This window comes from Myodes glareolus, chromosome 8 (assembly GCF_982192425.1).
Source record: "Myodes glareolus chromosome 8, mMyoGla1.1, whole genome shotgun sequence".
In the NCBI taxonomy this organism is placed as follows: Eukaryota; Metazoa; Chordata; class Mammalia; order Rodentia; family Cricetidae; genus Myodes; species Myodes glareolus.
In genome coordinates this window covers 71190333-71216996 of record NC_142033.1, presented here as the reverse complement: position 1 = coordinate 71216996, position 26664 = coordinate 71190333, and the positions used below count along the sequence as shown (strand labels likewise).

At 40.1% G+C, this 26664-nt stretch overlaps 1 protein-coding gene across 4 annotated transcripts in view; it reads left to right on the top strand.

Annotated features, from left to right (window-relative positions):
• The window catches only part of Htt (huntingtin), a 153257-nt gene that overhangs the window by 75612 nt on the left and 50981 nt on the right, over positions 1-26664 (top strand). For all 4 annotated transcript variants that reach the window (XM_085691996.2, XM_085691995.2, XM_085691997.2 and 1 more), the window contains 12 exons: positions 3083-3193; positions 7313-7390; positions 8137-8360; positions 9442-9520; positions 9653-9814; positions 14669-14724; positions 15603-15751; positions 19594-19730; positions 21560-21676; positions 23103-23225; positions 23506-23741; positions 24873-25015. In XM_085691996.2, coding sequence (XP_085548122.2) covers positions 3083-3193; positions 7313-7390; positions 8137-8360; positions 9442-9520; positions 9653-9814; positions 14669-14724; positions 15603-15751; positions 19594-19730; positions 21560-21676; positions 23103-23225; positions 23506-23741; positions 24873-25015 — 1615 coding nt within the window. The remainder of the gene's footprint in view (positions 1-3082; positions 3194-7312; positions 7391-8136; positions 8361-9441; positions 9521-9652; positions 9815-14668; positions 14725-15602; positions 15752-19593; positions 19731-21559; positions 21677-23102; positions 23226-23505; positions 23742-24872; positions 25016-26664) is intronic.

Sequence of the window (26664 nt, the reverse complement as noted above, 5' to 3'; positions counted from 1 at the left end):
AGGGCCCATCCAAGGGCTACAATAAAACAACAGTTGGCAAAGATCCAGAACCTAAGTCAGGAGGTGGTGACTGTACATCTTTGTGGGAAAATGGAGAGACAAAGTTACATGAGGAAAACTGTTTCTTTCTTTCTTTCTTTCTTTCTTTCTTTCTTTCTTTCTTTCTTTCTTTCTTTTCTTTTCTTTTCTTTTCTTTTCTTTCTTTCTCTTCTTCTTCTTTTTTTTTTGGTTTTCTAGATAGCATTTCTCTGTGTAGCTTTAGAGCTTGTCTGAAACTCACTCTGCTTGGCTCAAATACAGTATTTTATAAGTAAAACAAAATTTTTAGTTCCAAACAATTCGATAATGTGAAATTTTAAAAACTGCCTTGTCTAATATTTGAAAACATGACAGTATATATTTTGTTAACATCAAATTGTTATACCTATATTCCAAGATTATATAATAAATGTAAATTTATATAGTGTATAAATTATTTTGTATATTGATTATATAGTATAGCAAATTATATATTGTCAGTCTGTGTGAAGATAATTTAATTCTGAATTGTTTTGTTTGTTCTTTTGGTTTTTCGAGACAGGGTTTCTTTGTAGCTTTGGGGCCTGTCCTGGAACTAGCTCTTGTAGGCCAAGTTGGCCTTGAACTCACAGAGATCCAACTGCCTCTGCCTCCCAAGTACTGGGATTAAAGGCATGCATGCTCGCCACCAGGATAGGGGACTTTTAATGACTTCTATTTTACTTGGGGTTATGGGTCTACTTAAATTGTTTACCTAACTGGGTAAAACAAACAAACAAAAAAAGCAAAATAAACACACACAAAATTGCTTACCTAATTTTGATTTAACTTTGGTAAGTGGAACCTATCAAAAAAATTGTCCATTTCTTTTAGATTTTCCAATTTTGTGGAGTACAGATTTTTAAATTATGACCTAATAATTTCTTGGATTACCTCAGTGTCTGTTATGTACCCCTTTTTGTTTCTGAATTTGTTAATTTGGATATTCTCTCTATGTTTTAGTTTAGATAAGGATTTTTCTATCTTGTTGATGTTTTCAAAGAGTCAACTCTTCTGTTTCATTGATTCTTTGTGTTCTCTTTGTTTTTATTTTATTGATTTAACCCTTATTTTGATTATTTCTTGCCTTGTACTCCTCTTGGGTGTGCTTACTTCTTTTTATTCTTGAGCTCCCAGGTGTGCTATTAAGTTGCTAGTATGAGATCTCTCCAACATTTTTATGAAGGCACTTATTGCTATGAACTTTCCTCTTAGCACTGCTTTTGTTGTGTCCCATAGATTTGGGTATGCTGTGTATTTATTTTCTTTGAATTCTATAAAGTCTTTAATTTCTTTATTTCTGTCTTGACCCAGCACTTGGAAGGCAGAAGCAGAAGAATCTCTCAGAGATAGAGGGCAGCTTGGTCTCTGTAGTGAGTACAAGGACAGCCAGGACTACAGAGAAACCCTGTCTCAAAAAAATCCACAAAAATTTACTAATTTATTGTAAATTGTTAAAGATAGTTAAGATATACAAGTTTATGGTCAATCATCATATAAATGATCAAATATTTAATGTGCTCAGAACATATTCGTAGTTATGCTAAGTAAAAATGAAATTAATTCATTTACAGGGACAAGCTTAGAGGTAGAAACCAGTATGAGGTCTCCCAAATGGAGCTTTTTAGGTTAGCCTGTATCCAGGCTGAGGGTATGTACTTTGAAATGGAGAGTTTCGAACCCATTGTGAGGTCCAGGATTAAGGTCAAAACAAGGGTCAATATCCAGCCTTGTAGAGTATCCTCATAGCCTTAAATCAACCAACTGCTCCAAATGAGCCTCCAGAGTAGGCCAGCATGGTGTACAAAATGAGTTCCAGGACAGTCAGGATTATTACACAGAGAAACCCTGTCTAGAAAAGAAAAAAAGGGGGGGGGGGGAGGATGGAAGAAAGGGGGGGGAGGGGAGAGAAACCACAGAGCTAGTAGAAGGTTTTTAGGGCTTTGACTGAACAAGTGGCAGGCCAGTGGAGAATTCCCAGAATAAGAATTCTCGCCAAACTTTCTCATAGCCAGTGGAAAGTCTCCAGTGCCTTTAAAGGAGACAGAAGAAAGCTCCCAGTGAGCTCCCAGACCTAACTAGGGTACCCCTGAGTTAATTCCCACTGATAACCTTGTCCTGGTATTTGGTATGTTGCATGTGTGTTCTGGTTGATTGCAATGTGGCCTCCTGCCTAGAACATCAGACTATGTCAAGGCAAAACAGTTAAGATGAGAGAGGGTGGAGACAGTGAGGAAAAAAATTTTAAAAAAAAAGAAAAGAAAAAAAAAAGGCTACCTGAGAGAAATAGGTGGCCCTGCCTGGGAAGGTATGAAAGCCAGCCAGGAAGGTTTGTCCCTGGGTGACTTGAGGGGGTAGTGAGCTCAGATTTCCCCCTCACAGGTCTTCGGCACCATATGTTTGATTATTTAAGGCAGCTAGAGGAAGATGGAAGGTGGAAAGAAAGAGGCTTAGTCTGACCTTAGGCAGGACCATGGTGAGGGGGGTATATTTGTTACCCAAGTGCCGATGGCCAAAATGCCTACAGAAGAAGATGGGATGCAGCCTCTTATTAGGGCAGAAATGACTTGTGTAGTCCTCATGAGAAACTGGGAAGTGTAGTCTTTCAGCAGGAAGCTGTTAAGACCCACTCTCATTTTCCTGTTCCATGTCTTTCTCCTGACTTTGCCCAGTATTCTCTTACATCATAGATGGTTAGGTTTAAGTTCAGCAGGCAGATTTTTTTTCTGTTGTAATGTTTTGTTACTGGTTCTTTGCAGAAGCAGTTCCCCTCATCTGAGTCTGTAGAAATAGGAGAATTGATATATGCTTCAGTTAAGCTAAAGTGTTTAGAATCTTAGTAACCCTAAGACCGATTTGACTACATGTGAAATTGACAGTGACCAGACACCCCTGGGATGGTGAGAGTATAGGTCAGCATTGCAGAAGCATCTCCCCGCAGCAGACAACATTTGTGTCTTTGTTGTAGATAACCAGACTTCGGTGGTGCCAGTAACCGTGTGCTCTCTCCTTCCACCTTGCCAAGGTCACCTTAGATCTTCAGAACAGCACTGAAAAGTTTGGGGGCTTCCTGCGCTCTGCCTTGGACGTCCTCTCTCAGATTCTAGAGCTGGCAACACTGCAGGACATTGGAAAGGTTTGTGTCTGGTCTGTTTTCGTTTGACCTGGGTCAGAGTACCTCAGATGATACCTAGTCATGTGTTGTAGGCACATTTACAGGTACAGCAGCTGACGAGACTGCATCCCATTTTTTCCCCAGTACTGCAGTGTGTGGGTACAGTTCTATTAGGTCTGTTACCCCAGTGTGTCAGGTCTGATTACCACATTTTTTCATTTAAAGATTTTCCTTATACCTCATTTAGTCTAGAATGTGTTGAAAAAATGTGCTCACAGGATCCTTTTTTTCTCCTTTGACCTTTTTAAACAGAAAGACACAAAGCCAGATTAGCAAGGGTGCCGACTGGCTCCATCTATAGCTCAGAAAGTAGAAGATCTGGGCTCATGTACTATAGTTTTGAGTATAGTGGTCTTTCTCCAGCCCATATGCTCACAGCTACATCCTTCCAGTGCTAAAGCTTTGCTTGATCCCCACCAACACATCTCATTTCTGCAGCACTCCATGGTAAGTCAACCAGCCATCTTCTGCTTGTATCTCCAAGTGAAATACAGTGTTGTTGTCCCAGGCCCTGCCAACTACACATGTCGAAAATCATTCATGCTAATATTCCTTATATGAAATGGTATTGAACTTTGAAAGCCTGCCCACATCTGTGCAAAAGACTAAATTGTCTAGAAATGACTTATAACACCATATACATAGTTGCTAAAGTGTATTGTTTAGGAAATGGTGATAAGGAAAGAAGCCTGCAGAAGTCCAATATAGATACTCTGAATCCTGTTTTTCTGTCCCACTTGTTTTTTTTCCCCTTTGACCCATTCTATTAGGCAACAGACTGTTTTACAATTTTGTCTCTTCGTTGCCTATAGTAGTGCCTGAAGCTAATAACATTTAGTGAACCTTTGTTTAGTGAACAAATCTTCTTATCAGTTCGAAAGTTGGTTTTGGTGGTCACACCTGGTAAGTTAGATATAATGCTACATACCTATACTCCCACCAGAAGCTGATATTTGGGAAACTGTGGCAGGAGTTCAAAGACCACCTATATCAAAAACACATGAACAAGGAGAATCGATTTGAGTGTTTCATATACCTTATAACCTTCCTCTTAGTATGAGACGTCCCTGTCATAATTCCATGACTTTGACAGATAGCTCTCATTTCCCACTGACAAGCAGATCTTGTTATTTCACACTAATTTTATACATAACTGAAATGTATTATGTGTGAGTTTTGCTTGCATTATGTATAATATACTTTCCCCCACGTAACTCCTTACTGATCTGTGTTGTGTTTCCTCTGATTTCTTCTAGCTGGTGCTAGTTTTGAGTGATTTTATTATGAAGAGCCTTGATGTGGTTTTCCCTTTAGCTCTGTTTCTTGTACCTTTGATTTGTTGAGTTTCTTGGATCTGGGGCTTTGTAGTTTTCCACAGTTTAGAAAAATTGGAGCTATTTCCTGAAATATTTGTGTACCCTTTCCCTCACCTTGTCTCTTAAGGGTCTTTTAATTACCTTCTAAAAACCTGTATTCGATTGCTTAAAATTGCCCTTACCTTATTGTTACTCTTTTCAGGATATGGGTTTTGTTTTTCTATATTCATTTTTAATCGTGTGTATATATGTGTGTCTGTGTGGGTATGTGCATGAGAGTGCAGGTGTTAGCCTAATTCAGAAAAGGACACCAGAACCCCTGAAACTGAGTTGTAGGTGCTTGGGAGCCACCTAATGTGGGTGCTGGGAGCCATCAGGTTATTTGCAAGACAGTATTCACTCTTAACTGCATTTCCAGCCCCTATTTTTAGATTTATTTGTTTTTAATTACTTTAACTACATTTTCTTTCATAGTTTCTCTAAGCTTTTCTTTCCCATCTGCTTTACTATAAAATCCTATCCATTGTGTCTTTCTTCATTAAGTCTTTATGACTAGAAGTCTGATTTATATCTCCTTAAATATCTTGTATTTTTTTAACCTAAAAATTATATATTCATTTGTGTGTGTGTGTGCGTGCGTGCATGCACCTGCTGCATGGAGGCCAGAAGAGTGTTGAAGTCCTTCCTTTTCTATCATCATCTCCATCTCTTTCTTTGAGGCTGAGTCTTTTCCTAAATTGGACACTCCATTTTTTTTCTGCTGTGCTGGAAGCTAGAAAGTTGAACAGTCTTATTTCTTCTCTCCTTAGACTTAGGGTTAAGGTATGCACAGGTTACCCAGCTTGTTATGTTGGTGCTGGGATCTGAATTCTGTCCCTCAGTAAGTGCTTCTAACCATTGAGCTCCTATTTAACTGTTTTAAATAAATATTTTTGTTAATTCTTTGAAAATATCATGTAATGTATTTTAATAATCTTTACTCCCAACTGCCCCTTTTATCTCCTCTTGGATTCCCCTCCCCCTCAGCCTTTTATTCACCCCTAAACTCCTTGTGTCCTCCACTTTTAATTTAAGGATCCATCAACTCCACTTTGCATTGTTCACATATTTCTCAGTGTGAGGCCATCCACTGGGGTGTGGCAAATCAAACAGGCTCTATGCTCTTAAAGAAAACAGATTCTCCTTCCTTCAGAAGCCAAATAGCTGCTCAGCTAGGGGTTGGGCTAACTGGTGTGATCATCTGGTAGTTCACATTACAGGAGTTCATGATGCTTCGCTCTTTAACTCGTGGTTCTCATAACCTTTTTCTGTCCTTGTTCTGAGGTGGGTCCTGGACTTTGGGAACAGTACGTAATATAGATGACCCATTTGTGCCTGAACTTCATTTTTAATAAAGTTGTAATTAATAACTGATTTAATATACCTTGCTAAATTTGCACACACACACACACACACACACAAATTATCTCATTACTAGTTTCTTGGCTAATTGATTATGTTTATTTTTGTTTTTGATCGAGTTTTCCTGTTTCCTTGCCTGCTTACTAGTCTTAGACTGGATGCTTGATATTTTGAGCTTTTCTGTTGAGTGCTGTGTATTTTTTATTCTGTTGTCTTCAGCCATCTTATGGGATGTAGTGCTGTTACATGAAACCAGCCACTCTTCCTGATCTAGCTTTTATAATTTGTCAGATGGGTTGCTGTGGTACCTGAACTGGGGTTCATTATTCTCTTCTCCTAAAGGAAGTCAGACCTAACTGAACATTTTACACAGTGTTTGTCAGCTGGTGAGAGTAAGACTGTTCCCAGCCTGTGTGAGCGTCCTGTACTGCTCCTTCAGTTCTTCTGATGATTGTTTCTCAGGCCTTGGCTTTGGGAACTTCCTTATTGTCTTGGGAGTACTTCAGAGATCCTCTCAAGATCTTCAGAGATCTCTGGATGACTTGTCTTCTTGGTACCATATCCTGTGAGATGCAGTGTTCTTGGGGTCTTTGGACTCACTACTCGCGCCCCCATCCCCCAGCTTGGCTTCTGTCCCCTTGTTGTATCACAGCCTGAGAATACTCTTAAGATCCTTATCTGGGAACATCTAGGTCCTTGCTTGTGTTTCACCTTTCATTGTCACTGATATTTATGGCCTAATGTTCTGTGTCTGAGGAATGTGGTATCAAAGCTGGAGTCTTTAAAATACATTTGGGGTCATTTCAGGCAGAGGAGGATAAATGCAGAAATGGAAGTCTCTCAATATTACATTGTGATGTCTGTGCTAGTGATCTGGTTCCCTATAACTCTGGAGGTCTCAGAAGGCCAACAATTGCATTATATTTGTAGCAACTACTATCGTTTCAATGGTGCACCGAGTATTGTGTTCAGGCTGCAGTGAGTCTCATTAGCAGTGACTCTCAGAGTGCCTTAAGCATTCTGTTCAGCTGATTACATTCATGGCTCCACAAATGCAAGGCTTTTGACTCCTTTGTACATTTCTCAGTGCCTGCCATGAAAACAGGATGGATATAGATACTTAATTAGTTATTGAATGATTGAGTGACAGATTTGGTGAATATATGTACAAGAAAGCAATTTTAATATAATTAAAATTATATATATATATCTTGTATATGTAGATGCAAGAGATTGGTTTAAAATATTACTCTGATTATTTTTCTCTAACATTTATACAATTTATATGGAGATTATCTTGTTCCCAGTTGGCAACAGTAATAGTTCACCTGTGAGTCACTTAATATTGTACTCTTCCTTTCAGTGTGTTGAAGAGGTCCTTGGATACCTGAAATCCTGCTTTAGTCGAGAACCGATGATGGCAACTGTCTGTGTTCAGCAGGTGAGTGTCTTTCCTGTCCTTTGGGATTTGGGCTAACTCTTCCAAGTGAAGCTGGTGCGTATTGTGTGATATTTGAAAGGGTTGGGTGTCACTCTTGCTTGCTCTGTGATTGGGACTGTGAGGGGGCAGAGGGCATCAAAAGCAGCACTGGTCCTCACTGCTTTGCCTTTGTTTGCTACCCTATCCCAGTGGACCCGTATCTAAAATGTTCATTTTACTTAGAATTATAGGGAATCCCAGGCACAGTGGCACCACATGGTGGGAATCTTCTGACGTATAGGGATTCACAATAAAACTTGCCATCATATATTCCTGCTGGATTTGCTACTGGGAAAGGAAAGTCTTAAAGGGTGTTTACTTTGTTTTTGTTTTGTTTTCCTTTCTTCATTTTATTAGTGGTACTGAGGATTGAACCTGGTTTTATATATTCCAGGAAAGTACTCTGTCACTGAGACTTTTTTTTTTATTCATTCATTAAAAATTTCTACCTCCTCCCTTCCTCCCATTTCCCTCCCACTCCCTCCACTCCCCCTCCTTCTCCAGTCCTAAGAGCAGTCAGGGTTCACTGCCCTGTGGAACATGATCTTACTAAGTTGTGCAGGCTCACCTGGAACTTGCAACTTACCATTTCAATCATGTCCATCCTAACCTCTGTCCATCAGCCAGGATTACAGATAGCCCTGTTCTCTTCATCTTCATAAATTTATATTAAGTAAAATATTGTTGTTTCAATTTTTTCATTCTAGCTATTGAAGACTCTCTTTGGGACAAACTTGGCCTCACAGTTTGATGGCTTGGCTTCCAACCCCAGCAAGTCTCAATGCCGAGCACAACGTCTTGGCTCTTCCAGTGTGAGGCCAGGCTTATATCACTACTGCTTCATGGCACCATATACACACTTCACGCAGGCCTTGGCTGATGCCAGCCTGAGGAACATGGTGCAGGCGGACCAGGAGCATGATGCCTCAGGGTAATAGTTATGGTACAAATCTGTCATTGATGATGCAGAGATGAGTAATGTATAGCCCTGCCTTGAAGGCTACTGACTGAGCTATGTTGTAGTCTGCCATCTAGAGGTGGCAGGCTGGAGAGAAGGAACCCAAGCTGGCTACCTGTGAAGCACGATTTCTAACTTACAAATCCTGCCCTGGACTAGAAGTGGATCATGCAGTGTCCTCACCTATTAAAAGCATTTGGTACTTGAAAGTTCTCTTGAATGACGGACATTCTTTATAGTAAGGTGCCGTGTGTCAGTGGTTGTTTGTTGTATGACACAAAAGACTGCCTTCAAAATGGTATAGTGGTACTAGTGTTTAGAGGTATTGAAGGTCACAGAAAAGTCTGGGGTGTGTTATTTTTGATTTCTACATGAATTTATTTTAATCTTTTTTATGCCAGGAATGTGGAAGTCCCGCCCACCCCTTCCTTCTCCTTTTCAGGGCCTCATATGCTGGTCATGTATTTTACCACTGAGCCCCATTATAGCACTAATTTGAGATGCTATTCCGTGTAGTAATGGCAGTAGAATCCTTACTTTCCTTTTTATGATCAGACAATGTTGGGATCAAGGAAATACTCCTATTCTGGGCTTTATCTTGTTGCTTATGTGTGTACCCATAGTTCCTGTTTTGCTGTCTTTTCAAACATTTTATGACATGGGTATCTCATATGTTGCTTAGGCTGATGTTGAACTTGTGGGCTTCATCAGTCTTCCCTCAAGAAAACAAAATGATATATGTAAATTACTTATCTTCCAGACAGCTCTCACCTTTCTCTTAAGCCCTCTTAGAGAGTAGACTGGGGAGTGAGTTTCCTGTAACAGCAGACATGGGTTTGAATTGCTTTTGCAGGTACAGCATAGGTGCTGCACATCTGCACTCTCAGATGAGTCCTGTTATCTCAAGCACATGCAGCCCTTATATCAATGTCCTTTCTAAGTCTCATTTTGACATGTTCTGATTATTTGAACATGAAGTTGAACTGATGGATGGCTGAGTACAGAAGAGATTATTAAAAGATATTTGTTGTTTCTGCTTTTGGTCATTTTGCAGGTGGTTTGATGTACTTCAGAAAGTATCTGCCCAACTGAAGACGAACCTCACAAGCGTCACAAAGAACCGTGCAGATAAGGTGAATGGCACTGCAGCTAGAGGTGGCGTGTGGGCTATGCCACAGGGATGCAGATGGAGCTCAGCACTTTCTAGATTGGTTGCCCAGAAGCTTTGAATTGCAACTGTGGTTTCTTTCATTTTTTTCCTATAGAATGCTATTCACAATCACATTAGATTATTTGAGCCTCTTGTTATAAAAGCTCTGAAGCAGTACACCACGACGACATCTGTACAGTTGCAGAAGCAGGTTTTGGATTTGCTTGCACAATTGGTTCAGCTACGGGTCAATTACTGTCTGCTGGATTCGGATCAGGTTTGTCTCTCTGTCTGATAGTCACCATACCTAGCTGAATACAAATTACCCTGAAAAGATGCTGTTCCAAGTCTGTACCATGTTCCAGTTGGGTTAGGCTTTAGAAATTTCCGTATGCTTTCCACGTCTGTATACCTACTCACAACTCGAAAACAAGGTGTGTTTTTCTTTTTATTTGTAAGATATAATTTAAGATTTATTCTGGTGGGATGGCATTTATGCAAAATTCATATTTCTTAAAAATTGGTCATCTTCAGTTAGTGTTGGTGGTGCTCGTCTTTAATTCCAGCACTTGGGGAGGCAGAGGCAGATGGATCTCTTGAGTTCAAGGCCAGCTTGGTCTAAGGAGTGAGTTACAGGATAGCCAGGGCTATACAGAGAAACCCTGTCTCAAAAAACAATAAATAAAAATTAAAATGCCTTATTATTTTGATCAGAGAAGCTTCCTTTTTCAGCGGGCAGTAGTCAAGTAAATAAGTGGTTGTTGAGTGCTCAGCCCTAAACAGGACATCTATTTCAAGCCTCTTCTCCCCTCTAAGGCTCAGGGAACACTGCAGAATGAGTAAGGTAGGGAGTGGAGGGAGGGAGGGTGTTGTGAAGTGCTATCTCTGGACATGACAGAGCTGCTGAGGTCACAAACTCACAGCAGCTGTGATCACTTGCACAAGATCACACCAGTCAGCACCCCAGCATGACTGGGACTGGGGCTCAGAGACCTACCCTAGCTGAAAAGCTATTGGCAGTTGATGGTTGCAGGGGGAGGGGTTGCCATTTATCTTAGTGGTAGGGCAGCACTAGTTGTACTCAGTGTACATGCCTTACCTACTAATCATAGTTACTATACAAATTCTCTTTAGGGAAACCTTATTTCCATGTCTTTTCCATGAAGAAATTGTCTTTAGGTTGTTAAAAATTGACCATCATTTTTGTGCTATGATTTTTGAGCTACTCTTTCTGTGTGATGTGTCAGTTGGGGAGAATCCTTGGCCCTCACAGACTCATGGTCATATCATATCATAATACCAAATGCATTTAGTTCAATTTCAAAAGCACCTATAGTCTTACAGTCTCAACACTGTTTAAAAGTCCAAAGTCCTGTTTGCGATCAAAGGCAGTTTCTTAATTATACCACCCTTTGATTTGTAAAATCAAAAACAAATTACATACTTCTTATCTACAGTGCTGTAGAATATACATTTCCATTCTAAAATGTAGGAATGAGGACACAGGAAATACTGAACCAAAGTAATACCAGGACCCAGTAGGGCAAACATCAAAACCTGTAGCTCCATGTCCTCTTCTGTCCTTGAGTTATTAAGGGCTTAGGTGGCTCAGCCCCTTGAACTTTGCTGTTATCACATATATCTTTCTCTTTCTTGGGTTCTTTCACTCCGTGTATGTAGCTCTTTGCAGGTAGCACAGGCTCCGACATCTGCAAAATCTTGGTGTCTCCATACTCCAGGTTTTAACTTTCATAGCTTCATGAATGGCCTCTTGGGGATTTCTTACAAAGATTCCTCTTCCTCATGGTTTCTTGGCCTTGGCAGTTGTCTGAAACCACAGAAGAATGTATGATCCTTTCACTATTGGATTTTTCATGCCTCCAAAGCCAGTTCCATGTGGAAAACTCTGCCAAGTTTGGCCAACAGTTTGGTGTGGACTTCCGCCCCTTTGACCACACTAGCAACAACTTTCTTATTTGAAACGATTGCTTTCTGGGAGCCAGCAATACCCAGTGGTCTCCTTTCACAAGTTAGAAACTTAGCTGGATAAGGTATTGCCCTTATGGCACCCTTCTCATTGTTGCAATGCAGATCAGGAAGCCTCTCCTTAATGGCACTAATCTCTTTAGCAATTACAGCTTCTCTTTCAGCACACATATGGGGTACAGAGCAATGTTAATTGCTTGCTAGTGCTTTTTCTCTCCAAACTGTACATTTTTATTTCTGCCCCAGTTGTTCTTTTTCACTCTAGGCGTGCATAATAGTTATCTGTAATAACCAGTCCATAGACTCAATGCTATGCTGTCTTTGAAATTTCCTTCATCAAAGAAGTTAGTCTATTACTTTTTAATTTAGACTCAACCAACTTCCTAGGACATGAGCAAAAAGCAGGCAGATACTTAACTAAAATATCTCAGTAATGACCTCAAGTCTATTGGGTAATAAAGATCTTGTTTCTATCTGAAACCTCAAGAGCCAGGCGTTATTCTCAACATTCTGCATTTTTCTTGCCACTACTAGACCTACTACTAGTTCTACTAAAACTACCCATTAAGCCCTGCTTACGGTATGTAACCAACCACTTTCCTATTCCAGAGTTCCAAAGTCTTTCCACATTCCTCCAAAAAACAGCAGTGGGGTTCTTTACAATACCTTACTTTCATAAGAAGTTCTGAATTAGTTACTTTTTAACTGCTTTAATATAAAATACAGGACCAAAAGAAATATATGAAAGAAAACTTATTTTGCTTTATGGTTTCAGCGGGATTAGAGTCAGTCCATCATTAGGACTGAGAGATGGCTCAGAAGTTAAGGGAACTTGCTGCTCTTCTAAAAGACCCAGATTTGTTTTCCTGGCACCCACATGGCAGGAACTCTTTTGTAACTCCAGTTCTGGGGAATCTGACACCTTCTGTCTTCTTTAGGCAAAACCTTAACACATAATATCCAAAATAAAAAAGGCCATCATGGCCGGGAGGCATGGCCACAGACATCTGGAGCAGGGAGTTGAAAGCTCACATCTCCATCCACATTCAAGAAGCAAAGAGAATGAACTAGAAGAAGGGTGAAGCAATAAACTTTCAAATCCTATATCCAGTGACATGCTTTCTTCAGCAGGGCTTTACCTCCCAGACACTATCAGCAGGGGACCGTTTACATCTGAGCCTATGAAGGAAATTTCTTATTCAAGCCACCATAGTGTGCTTCCTTATTCCCATACTCTGATAACCTATTCTACAGTTGTCCTCTATGTGGACTGTAGAGGAAACAGGCTTGGGACTGTACCTGGAGGATAGATAGGATTACAGTCTCCAGAACACTGATGAATGCATCTTAGGTAGAACACCTGTAAGACTGCAGCCTACCTCTCTTCTCACTTTCCTACTTCCTACTCAGCAGAGGTAAAAATCATCTCCATTTGAGCTGTTCATCATAGATAGAAAATTAATTCACTAGTAGATATGTTAGGTAGACTTGGCTGTCTTACCAGATAATTTCTGTAGTTATTCTATCTAGAGTGTTTCCTCTAAAACAGAAAGATATTTTGTTTTTCTTCCTAAAATTGCTGCCTGTTACTTGACATTGAAAACGCTCAGGACTTACAGATTTTTGTGTGCTGTGCCCATGTCTGAATGTATGTCCTTCATTCTGGGCCCAAGCCTCATACCAGCAAAGCTTTTCTACCCAACCACTGATGATAGTCTGTTTTTCTTACCATGAACTCTGGCCTCCTGTTTGTTCTAGTGCCTTTCATCAGTGGGTCCTGTAGAGGGATAAATGCAGAAAACTGAGGCACAAACTCAGTTCAGATACTGATTTACCAAGCATCTACTGAATGTCTATGCATGCCCCAGAACTGCAAAGCAATGGTTATAAGTTCTGTTGTTCATCTGTGGGAGTTTCTTCTAGGGTGATGAAATCTCACAGAAAATGAGAGTCACATAAACCGGCTCTTCAGCCCAGATACTGTCTCTGTTCAAAGCAATCCCACAGCAGTTAGGATTTAAAGGGGTATTTGTTTTGGGGGGTAAATCTTACAAAACACCAACCATCAGGAAAGGAGCCTAGTCGCTGAAACAGGAGCCGGAACCAAGAGGCCAAGCCGAGGCTTGCCGCTCTTCTTTTAAAGAGAAATATACCACGCCCCAGTGGACTGGTATTTCAGTGGCTAATGGCTGAAGGAGCGGAAGGCGCTCCCGCAGCACCTCCCCCTTTTGTTTAAGTAAGAGAGTTCTAAACATGCTACAAAGTTATGTACAATAAAAACAAATATCCTATCCTAACTAGCCTAAATCTCGCATAATAAATAACTTGGCCAAGTCATGAGAGAAAAGTAGCTACAATTATCTAGTCTTCAACCCCATAGACGATCTGAGAAGGGAAATAATGTTACCTGAGTAATTAGGAAGTGCAGTCAAACAACTTCCAAAACATGCAACAAATCACAGAAGCAACTGGCTACCTGGGCAATCACCAAAGTCACATTTGCAGTGTTGAAGCAACCAACTTTGACTAAGGCCTTGAATAACTGACAGATTATTTTTAACAGGCAAGAGATTTTTCAAAACCATCTTACCCTGTCTTGACAAGATTTGACAGTTCTGCTTATCCATTTCCAGATTTTATCAATTTCCAGATTTTAGGTTGGCTTTTCCTCCTGGTTCCTTTAGTGTCTGTCACAGACAGCATCTAGGCATTGTGCACTGCAGGACTCATGCTGTTAGCTCACCACTCTCTGGAAGCAGTCTTCAGATGTGATTATGAGTAATAGCTGGAATTTATTTTTTTCCCAGTGAGGATTCATCTCTATATTTAGTCACTTTGTTTTGTGAGACAGAGTACTATCGTGTAGCCCGGACTGACCTCAAACTTTGATCTGCTGGCCTTAGTTCCCCTTTTGCTGGGATTACAGGCATATACCAACCTGTCTGCCCTGACCAGTTCCTGAAGGCATGTCTGGAGGTATTCTGCAGCTACCTGACTTCAGAGTAGCTTTGAGAAAGTTATTATAAATAAGCTAATCCTACTGTGTATGTGCTTGCGAATAGTTCACAGATCAGTAGAAAAAAAGATACCTGACTTTTATGTTGTAAGCCTGTGACTAATGGCAGCTTATCTTTTCCTGATGTAGGTGTTCATCGGTTTTGTGCTGAAGCAGTTTGAGTACATTGAAGTGGGCCAGTTCAGGTACTACTGTTTAGTTACTTCAGTTATTGTCCTTGTTATCTAACGTGTAATCCAAGGTCCTTATAGTCACAGGTGCTTCAAGTGCTGCTGGTTTCCAATGGAGGTCTGATTTACATGTTTTCTACTTTTACTCCGCTGAACACTTGCTGAAAACCTTTCTCAAGATGTGCTTAGAAACAGTTGTGCATCTGTTCATTAGTGTGTTCTCATTTAACATTCAGAGTGTATGTTTATGGTGACAGGTCACAAAGTGACGTCTTCTTACCTAGTGGAACCCTGTTCCCTAACTTTAGAGGGAACAATTTTAGGCCATGGTTTAATGGGCTACATTTAGTAAAGGAAGCGATTGTAAACTTTAGTTATATTATCTACAGTTTTCATTGCTAGACATTAAAGCTTTAATAATCTAGCAGTAAATGTAACAGATTTGTAATTTTTGAAAATTACAGTTCTTAATAAGTAGTTTGTAAAGCACAGCACTGGAGAGTGTTGTGAGAGTCCCCGAGATTTAGAGACCCAGGTTTTGTTCTGATTATGACACCCTGACTCTGTTGTTTTGATCAAGGAACATTTTCCCTTGGTGTCTGAATTTCTTTAAGAGAGGAAAGAAAATGAAATGCTAGGACAATCTTAACTGCTGGCATCCATTGTTTAAGGTGCCTCTCCTGTTGCAGTTTCACTGTCCTAACAATTAGACTGTCCCCGTGAGCAGAGGCAGGAAACCCAATGGTGTGGGTGGGATTAAACGAGGTTGTAGAGTCTACTTTACCCTAGTACTTTCTCCTGAGGTTGAATCTTGACCTATGTTATGCTGTGTATGCATATCACTTATCTTAGTTTTTAAAAAGAAATGTCTAAATGGGTGTTTTTGTTTCTAGGGAATCAGAGGCAATTATTCCAAATATATTTTTCTTCCTGGTTTTACTGTCTTATGAGCGCTACCATTCAAAACAGATCATTGGAATTCCTAAAATCATCCAGCTATGTGATGGCATCATGGCCAGTGGAAGGAAGGCTGTTACACATGGTAATGGGATACATGTTTGCTTGTTGTCCTTGGTCTCACCACTACCCACTTTTAACTTAACCACAGCCCTGCACTGCATGTGCTGTCTGTGTACAAGTATGGGGGCTCATGCATGAATGCACATAGGTTAGAGATGTTTGAGAAGGGAAAAAAGCACATTACTTATTTACAAAAATTTGTAAACTATTTGGGGAGATAAAAAAAATCGTGAAATATATAAAAAAGTGAAAATACTAAAAATAGTGACATGATTAAGATACAGTTAGGTTCTGATAAATATCTCTGTTTATGATACAAAATTTTAATTTTGTCATTTGTATTTGCTTTGTTCTTTTTCAGAGGGAAGGCATAGGCTCAAATCTTGGGTCTTACATGAGCAAAGTACTTTAATTTTGATCACACCCCTAGACTTAGAAGAATTTTAAATCTAGCTTGTCAAATCAAATTTTGACTTTTTTTTTTTTTTTGATACAAGTTCTCATGTATCCCATGCTGACTTGAACTCACTGTGAAACCCAGGATGACCTAGAACTCCTGATTCTCCTTCTACCTCCTGTGCTGGGATTATAGGCATGATTACTATTCCCAGTTTGTAAGGTGTAGGGATTGAACCCAGGACTGCATGCTACTCAAAACTTTCTACAAATGGCCTGCATTCGCAACTCAAATTCTGAATCCGTCTGTCCGTCCTTCCTTCCTTCCTTCCTTCCTTCCTTCCTTCCTTCCTTCCTTCCTTCCTTCCTTCCTTTTTTTGTTCTTTTGAGACAGGGTTTCTCTATCTAACAGCCCTGGCTGTCCTGGAACTCACTCTGTAGATTAGGGTGGCTTTGAATTCGCAAAGATTTGCCTGCCTCTGCCTCGTAAGTGATGGAATTAAAGGTATATGCCACCAAACCTAGCTATAAATTCTGATTTCTTTATAACTGGTTTTGGTGTTGTAGTTGGACATTTCCTTGTGGAAAACAAAACCTTGGGGTTTTCTGTTTTGCCACATTATATTTTAAAAGATAAGCTATTCGATGTTTAATAAACCACACTTTGAATTTTATATCCATCTATATTTTGTAAGCATGCTGCATGAAAGTAAAAGGCTAATCAATTAGAACTATGGGGAAGCTAAAGTTTTCTTTGCACATTGGTTTTTAACCCCTGCACTTCAAGGTGATGCCATGACTGCCTGATTATTTTGCTGAAGCTTAAGTATGAACCATAGCTAATGGTTAGCCACTTAGCTTTCCCCCTTTAGCTGATAAAGTAGGTGTGGTGTGTATTTTAAGAATGTTCTGTAGCTGTATGATGGTGTATGTCTCTGTTAATGGCCTTCATGAGGTGGAGGCAGGATGACCATGAGTTGCAACCAGCCTGGGTTGTTCAGCTAGGTCCTGACTTGTAACACATCAGCAGCAATGACCAAAAAGAATGTGTCATGATTCTTCCTTAGAACTTTTAACTCCAGTCTTCCAGCCTTTCCCTGTTGGAATCTCCCTACTCCTTTGCTAAGAGTTTAGAGCAGTGCCTCTCAACCTTCTGAGTGACCCTTTAATACAGTTCTTCATGTTGTGATGACCTCTAACCATAAAATTATTTTAGTTACTACTTCGTAACTGTAATGTTGCTGTTGATATGAATTGTAATGTAAATATCTGATATGCAGGATATTTGATAAGCAACCCCTATGAAAGGACCATTCAATGCCCCCCCTCCAAGAGATTGAGGCCCACAGGTTGAGAACTGCTGGTCTAGAACTTCTGAGCCTTGGTATAGATGCATTCTAAGAACTTTGCAGACTCCACCTAACCTCTACAGGGGAGCCTAAACTGAGCAGAGGGGTTGATCGGCCCTCTCAGTCAACTATCAACTTTGCTCCATCCGAGCACAGACTGTGAAATGCTGATAGATGGTTTAGTTGATTACAGTCAAATACACAGACTGAAGAGGAGAGATGGCTCTGTGGTTAAGAGTACTTGTTTCTCTTTCAAAGGACTTGGGTTCAGTTCTAAGCACCCATATGGTGGCTTACAATGTCCAATTCTAGGGGATCAGCTACCTTCTTCTGGCTTCTGAGAACACTTGTATATATGTGTTGAAAAACAAATAATAGAGTAAAAATTAGGAACTAGAGAGATGGCTCAGCAGTTAAGAGTACTGGCTGATCTTGGGATTAGTTTCAAGTACCCACATAGTGGTTCGCAACGATATTGTAAGTCCAGTTCCAGGAGATCAGACATTTTGTTCTGGCTTTCTCAAGGCACTAAATACATGTGGTACACAAACATACATTCAGGTAAAGCACTGGTACACATAAAGAATATGTTTTTTAAAAAATACATAAACATAAGGTTTCCTGGACTTGTAGTGTCATTGCACTGAGAATTAGTAGCAGTCAGCCATTTTACTTCATGTTAGGATGCTTGTTCATCTGGAGGAAGTTTAGTAAGCAAGTAAAAGCAAGGATGTTACATGGCACTGAGGGTCTGGATATGTATACATTCTTACCATAGACCACCAGAATTTGTGTGTATACGGTGTATGTTTGCATGTATATGTGTACATGCGTATTCATATCACTAAGTATTTGTGCTTATGTCACAGATGGGCAGGGTGTTTGTGTTACCAAAATTCAGGAATGTATGTATGCATTTCAGTAGGTATCGGTGTGCTGTGTACCAATTAAAGCCATTTCTATTATCATTGTTTCCCTATGTGATACTGTTAAACCAATTAATTTCATTTGACTCCTATTTTGGATAAAAATAAGTAAGACCTGAAAAAAAATTCTTCATTTAATGAGTCAGTTTTTAACTTAAAGAGTATAATAAATCTAATACCTTGACTTATAATGTATTATGTAACTGTAGTGATATTTCTTTTGTATTTAAATAAATAAAGTTTGCTTGAAGTTCAGAGAGTGAAACAGTTGCACTGGTCAGCCTTACAGACCAGGCAGTGGTGACACACACCTTTAATCACAGTAGCTACACTAGTTTGCCATAGAAACTGGGCAGTGGTGCACACCTTTAATCCCAGCACTAGAGAGGAATATAGAGAGGAGACAGCTCTCACTCACAGTCACATTCTGAGATTCCTGAAGGCAGGATCGTCATTTCGGACTGAGGTAGAAGAGTCAGTGGCTGGCTGTTTTGCTTTGTTTTGTTTTGTTTTGGCTTGGCTTGGTTTGGTTTGTTTTTTTGGGTTTTTTTTGTTTTTGTTTTTGTTTTTGTTTTTTGAGACAGGGTTTCTTTGTAGCTTTGGAGCCTGTCCTATCTCTTATAGACTAGGCTGGCCTCAAACTTACAGAAATCTGCCTGCCTCTGCTCCTGATTGCTGGGATTAAAGGCATGTGCCGCCACCACCTGGCACTGTTTGCTTTTCTGACCTTCAGATTGAACTCCAATTTCTGTCTCTGGGTTTTTATTAATCATGCTGCATGTAACCACAATATTTATCATCTTTTTAAGTAAGTCAGGTAGTTTATGCATGAAATAGAGAGGTTACTGTTTTGGTTATTTGGAATGTTTTCTTATTTTAAAATTGATTTTGATTTCAGTTACTTTTTGTCAGAAGTGACGCTGCATTTGATATTAAATATATGGTTTTTATTGTTATTAGAAGCCTTCACAAGCTGTTAGTCAGTGTTGAGAGGTAGAACCATGACCTCTTACAAAAGCATGATCATGATTTCAAATACACTTTTTAACAATCCTAGTCAGCCCATTCTGTAAGCCAAGTACCAGCTGGGGTTTCCTTTGTTTCTTAAAAGTACTTTGAAAGTCTTGATAGTTGTCTCATAAGTGTCATTTTTTTCTACGTGGCCTTATTTGCTCACTCTTTTGTGCCCACAGCCATACCTGCTCTGCAGCCCATTGTCCATGACCTGTTTGTGTTAAGAGGAACAAACAAAGCTGATGCAGGGAAAGAGCTTGAAACCCAGAAGGAGGTGGTGGTGTCGATGCTTTTAAGACTCATCCAGTACCATCAGGTAAGAGGAAGGTACAGTGATAGTCACATCATCAACATGGATAAGCATGCTGTTTCCATGAGGTCCTGTGTGTGGTGAGCAGTATCAGGAGCATTGGGTTCTCTGGGATTTAAAGAAATGGTAGTGAGCCAGCCGACAGTGGCTCACGCCTTTAATCTCAGCCCTTGCCAGGCAGAGGCAGGTGGGTCACTGTGAGATCGAGGTCAACCTGGTCTACAAAGTGAGTGCCAGGACACACGCCAATGCTACACAGAAAAACCCTGTCTCAAAAAACAAAAACAAAACACAAAAAGTAAATGGCAGTGAGAGAAGAAAATGCACTAGGTACTAAATGTAACAGAGGCTGTTTATTCTCAAACATGGTTCAAGCACCAGTTAATTGACAGTGTTGATCTAAACCATTGACTTTTAAAAAATACTAGAAATTTCAAATCTGAAATAAAATAAATAGGTGTTTACTTCTTGAAACAGTCACTTTTTTTCATTTGTACTCATTTCTAGTTTTGTTTCCCCTAAGCTGGAACAGGGATTTTTAAATGCTATGAGTCAAACCATGTGTGAAAATGTAGTTTTCTTAATTTTTGTCCCTTTTAAACTTGTACTTTTGCCTGTCCCTCTCTATTTTGTTAGTTCCTTTCAGCTGCCTTTCTCTGAATCTTCATAAAAAACCACAAGTCTAAACAGCACTTTCTTTGTTACATTTTGATCAATTGTTCTAATATTTAACTAAATGTTTAATGCTTAGTTAAGTCACATGACTACCATAAAAAATACAAGAGGCATAAAGTAATTTGAGAGTAAGCAGATGACCCTGGCAAGCATGGCAGGGCTTGTAGTGCCTTGGGGAAGAGTATACCACTTGTGCATACACAAGTCAGGGTCTCAGTATGCCTCGTGGAGATTCTTGAATGCCCATGAACGAAACAGGAAACGAGGTTCTTGTGCAGCATAAGCACTGTGCTTGGACCTTGAAGAAAGGCAGCTTTGGGGATGCAGTAGTAGGATTAGGCTTTATGTTGTCCCTGAGGTGGTGTGCATCCTTTGTAGCAGCCACATTTTATAACTCAGGGATTTGCAGAGTCTTTTCTGTAAACCACAAACTAATCAGCATTGCAAGCTTTGTGGCCTTCCCAGTCTGTAGTACTTTGAAAGTGGATACAGTCAGTCTGTGTACAGATGGCATGATTGTGTTCCAGTAAGACTTTCTCTACAAAATGGGCAGTAGACCAGGTGTCTCTGTTACAAACTTTTTCCAGTCATAGATACATCTATTTTGAATGACCAAAATGACTACCAATAAACTCATGCTCAGCTTCTGTATGACTGTTGTGAGGACTAATCGAAAATAGATTGCTTTTGCAAAGAGCACTGAGGTGGATTTAAAGTACATAAAAATATAAGATATCCATCCCATAGAGTGTTTATTCAAGGCTGTCTTTGAGTTCTACAGATTAATGTAAGTCTGATTTTCACTTGATCTCTTTCTTCATGAAATGTTATAATGCCATAGAAATAATACTGATTACTATGAGTCTTCCTGAGCCCAGCATGGCTCACCCATGCCCTTGAAGCTTACTGCATCTGTCCTTGTGTATGTGTGTGTGTGGGGGGGGTTGTTTGTTTGTTTTGTTTTGTTTGTTTGTTTGTTTGTTTTGGTCTGCTTCACATTCACATGTCACAGGGTGTAGGTTATGTGACTTCCTCAGTCTTCATTGGGGATTTTATCTGTTTGAACCAGAGAGTTGCCCTGCTGAGCTGGGACCAATGTGGGACATGGCAAAGTAGAGGTCCTGGATCAGGAAGTGCTCTGATCCTACCCATTCTTGCAGGTGCTGGAGATGTTTATTCTCGTTCTGCAGCAGTGCCACAAAGAGAATGAGGACAAATGGAAACGGCTGTCTCGGCAGGTTGCGGACATTATCCTGCCCATGTTAGCCAAACAGCAGGTTTGTCACCATAGTCTTGGTTTGCCATCATGTGTAATTTATTTTAGAATGAACTGAGATGCTTATGAAGGTTGGGTTGTGATCATTATATCCTGACAGGTTCTTGCTTTGAAAATTGTTGTGATTGCTGGTCATGGGGCAAGTGGCTTCTTTTATTCCCATTATCCTTTGAGGTTGAAATTACCTTCTCACTTTATAAGTGGGGAAATTAATGTCAGAGGGTATTGAGGTTTTCCATCCTCACAGAGCTTGAGGGTGCAGGGTCTGCAATTGGTTGGCCCTGTTCTGACTTAAAAACTGAGTCCTTTCAACTGAGTCCTTTCTTATTTTATTACCCTGACTCCTTTATTCTAGTCAGTTAGGTATTTTATTTGATCTTTAGCTTTATGATTTTCCATTTGTTTTTCTTATTACTTACACAGTAACCTAGCAGTTAGTTATTCATCACTTGCTCAGAATTTCTGTAATGAAATGACATTACTAGTTAATTCAGAAAATGCAGTGGTCTTGCTGTTCCACATCTTGTGGAAACAAACAGCCTTGGCTCCTGGACCATGTGTGCCTTAAAGCTCAGAAGTCTGCGTGACTTTTACCATAGCACCATTACAAAAGAAGGTAGAGAACAGACAGAGCCTGGCTATAGACAATTCTACCAGAAAACCTGAGAAGCTGCCAAATGAACCTCTGGCCATGCTTTGAATGAAACCCCCTGTTACGTGGCAAGGCACTGCTTTTGAAATAGGTTCTGTAGAAAGCACAAAGTGGCCATGGTTCTCCTCATTTCATAAACACTTGTAGGCATACTGTATCAGTAGTTACTGCCTTCATGTGCTAGGTAGTATTGCAGGGATAGATAGAAAATACTTGACTGAACAAAATATATTGAAAAGCAGTGTTCTTCCACCTTAAAGTCAAGCTTTCATTTAGACATACAATGAATAGTAAGGCAGATAACAAAGGAATACATTATCAAAGCATATAAAATATCAGGATAGTAGTTAACTGTGGAAAAGGGATAGTGTCAGGTTAGGAGGATGCATTCCTTGTTCAATAAGTGACAAAAAAAAAAAACCTTGCATAGTGGGTGACATTTGAGTAAACATGGAGGAAGGAACAGAGCAATTCTAGCAGATACCTTCAAGAGAGTGTTTCAGGCAGAGCAGAGAGCAATGCACAGTCCCTGAGATTATAGCATTCCAGTTGGAAAGAGAAGGATGCGAGGGCTGGAATGGAGACTGTCTTGAAGCTTTACTGGGACTATTGCTAAAGTAGAGTGCAGCTGATCCACTGTTCTGAACATAGGATTATGTCCTTCTAGTTGCGAGGACATGATAGGGATGGTGGTGATTGTGTGCCCTCGGTGCAGGAATGATGTGTGTGAAGCTGGCATTTCAGTTGGGTTCCACAGACATGCTTAATTCCACAGATGCACATTGATTCTCATGAAGCCCTTGGAGTATTAAATACCTTGTTTGAGATTTTGGCTCCTTCCTCGCTACGTCCCGTGGATATGCTTTTGCGGAGTATGTTCATCACTCCAAGCACAATGGTGAGTTTCACCAGACACTTCTGATGCACTGGAGGGCAGGTTCTGACCCAGATCTGCCACTGCTGGTGAGTGGAAGAATTTATATTTTTTCAATTCTCCACCTGAGCCTGATCCTGCTTCTATAGGACCACACCTGGAACCAGGGCTGTAGGGACTTTCTGGTAAAGTAGTAAATTGGGGTAATTTTCTTTCTTGGAATTAACAACAAGGGGAAGTTTAATCGTTTTTCCTTAACTTTAGCTTTTCTTTTCTTTTCTTTCTTTCTTTCTTTTTTTTTTAGGCCTCTGTAAGCACCGTGCAGCTGTGGATATCTGGAATCCTAGCCATTCTGAGGGTTCTCATTTCCCAGTCAACCGAAGATATTGTTCTTTCTCGTATTCAGGAACTCTCCTTCTCTCCGTATTTAATCTCCTGTCCAGTAATTAGCAGGTTAAGGGAGGGAGACGGTAATTCAACATTAGGAGAACGCAGTGAAGGGAGACAAACGAAGAATTTGCCAGAAGAAACATTCTCAAGGTATACTTTCTTTCTGAAATGTAAACTGACCTAAGACTTTTGACTGATCCATGATGTCTCAGCAGCAGCAGTCAACAATATTTGCTGGTCTTCAGGTCTTCTTTTCGTTTTGGGTTTATTTCTTTTTATTAAATGTATATGAGTGTTTTGCCTATGTGTAAGTTTACTGAGTGCACATGGAGGCCAGAAGAGGGCACTGAATCCCCTGGAACTGGAGTTTAAGACAGTTGAAACCTGCCATGTAGGTTCTAGGAACTGAACCTGGGTCCTCTGCCAGAGGGTCTCTTGATTCTCAGTCCATCTTTCCAGCTCCCTTACCCAATTTTTATTCTCACCTACCTCACCAATGGCCTTGTGTTACACCTTTCTCAAGGTCCTGTCTCATTCTAGCCGTCTTTGTGACAGACTTGACAAGTCTGTGATTAAGCAGGGATGACCTGCCCTGCCTGCAGCATGTTAAAAGATGAATTGCCTGTAGAGTAAACCTAGAGTAAACCACTGAAAAATCTGCCTTGCATTTATTTCACCATGTGCTGCTTTAAGAACTTCATTGCCAAGGTGAACAGCATCTAGGAGGTACCTGCAGATATCTTATGTCTTCCCTTCCACATGGTAAGGGGTACCTCAAGGGCAGTGGTATGATCACTTTTCAAGCACTTTGCAGGGAGAAGTATCGCCTCCTCTTGGAGTATTTGCTACAATTAGAGCAGTGCTGCGAATGTGCTCCTTAGGGCCTCCCATATTTTCAAGGAGAGACACCCATGGTGTCTTATAGACCCACACAATGCCTTTTCATTTGCAGAGTTGACTGGCAGCCCATTACCCTCTCTCTGCTGAGTTGAAGGAGTGGGTAAAAGTGATGTTACACTAAATTCCTTCAAATTACCAGCTTGTATTTATGTAACACTCTTACAGCTGATAAAGCTTTAAAAAAAATCACTTGTCATTTTGTTTTGATGGACCTTGAAGGTGGTATGTTTATCATTTCATATTTGAGGAAGGTGATACAGAGGGAAGCAGAGCCTTAGTTCACAGTGATGGTCTGAAACATTTAATTTTCACTTTGTTCCATGTGGCATAAGCTCACTGATAGTGACCTAATATGCTGACATTTACTCCCTTTCTCGGAAGGTTTCTTTTACAGTTGGTTGGTATTCTTTTAGAAGACATTGTTACAAAACAGCTCAAAGTGGAAATGAGTGAACAGCAGCATACATTCTACTGTCAAGAGCTAGGCACACTGCTCATGTGTCTCATCCACATCTTCAAATCTGGTAAGTGAATCCGATTAGACTTGGTAGTGATTTGTGTTCCCTGTCTCCAGCAGTACGCTGTTCCCAGGGTAACTGTTCTCCTTGTGCATGTGAGAACATAATGATAGGAGTGAGCCTGGTACATATGGTTCAGCAGTTAAATTGATAGGCAGATATCTGGAAGAGTGCGAGCAGATAGCTAACAGCTATATAACAGCATTCATTATATAGCTAAGATGTAGAAACAACTTTGACATTTATTGGTGGGCTGGTTGAAAGCCAAATATGGTATTATATATAGGTTATAGAGTTGAATGTGTTTATACGTGGAATCTTTTCAGCCTGAAAAAGTAAAATAATTCTGACACAAGAAAAAACATAGGATATTTGAGATAACTTAGCAGTTAAGCGCATTTTCTATTTGGGGGGGTTGGTTTTTGTTTGTTTTTTGTTTTTCGAGACAGGGTTTCTCTGTAGCTTTGTAACCTGTCCTTGAACTCACTCTGTAGACTAGGCTGGCCTCAAACTCACAGATATATATATATATACCTGTCTCTGCCTCCCAAGTGCTGGGATTAAAGCTATGCACCACCACTACCCGGCTATATTTTATTTTTGCAGAGGACCCACCTTTGCTTCCCAGTGTATTAGAGAGGCTCACAATCATCTGTAACTCCGATTCCAGGAGATCTGATGCACTTTTCTAGACTCAACCAGAACCAGGCATGCACAAGGTGCACATACATATATGCAAGCAAAACACTCATATACATAAGATAAAATTAAAAAGTCACCATAGGTATCCTGGAAGACATTGTGTTAAACAATATAAGCCAGACACGAAAAGACACATTGTGTTTATTTATATGAGATACTCAGAAACCAGGATGGTAGTTGCCAAGGGCTTTAGGAGAGGGATTTAATGACTTTAGAGTTTCAGTTTTACAAGATGAGAAGAATTGTAAATGGATTGTGGTGATGTTGCATAACATAATGCATTTAATACCAAAGCTGTATATTTAAAAATTATCAAGGTGGTAAACTGTATGTTGTATGTATTTTACCACAATAAAAAAAGAATTGGCGACCAACAGGATTGTTTAGTAGATATAGGTGTTTGCAACCAACCCTGATAATCTGAATGTGATTTGGTTGGTCGGTCGGTCTGTCTGTCTGTCTGTCTATCTATCTATCTCTACTAACTGTCCTGGAGCTTGTTCTGTAGACTAGGCTGCTCTTGAACTCAAAGAGATTTACCTACTTCTGACTCCCAAGTGCTGGGTTAAAGGCGCGTGCTACCTAGCTTGAATGTGATCTTTGGAGACCCACACAGTAGGAGAGAATCAATTACTTCAGGTTATTCTCTATCACATACATGCTGTGGTACCCCCTCACCAATAACAAATAAATGTAAAAATCAGACAAAACCTAGAGACTCATGCTGGGAATGTAAGTCCATTGGCACTACATACAAAAACCTGTATGAAAACCAAGCACATACAAAGCTCTTGTTTTAATTCTTACCTAACCTAAGCAGCACACACCTGTAATCTCAGTTCTTACCTCTAATTCTATTGACCAGGAGGTGGAGGCAGGAGAATTGGTATTTAAACGTCATCCTAAGTTGAGGCATGAAGTTTTGTCTTAAAAAAAAAACAAAAACAACCCAC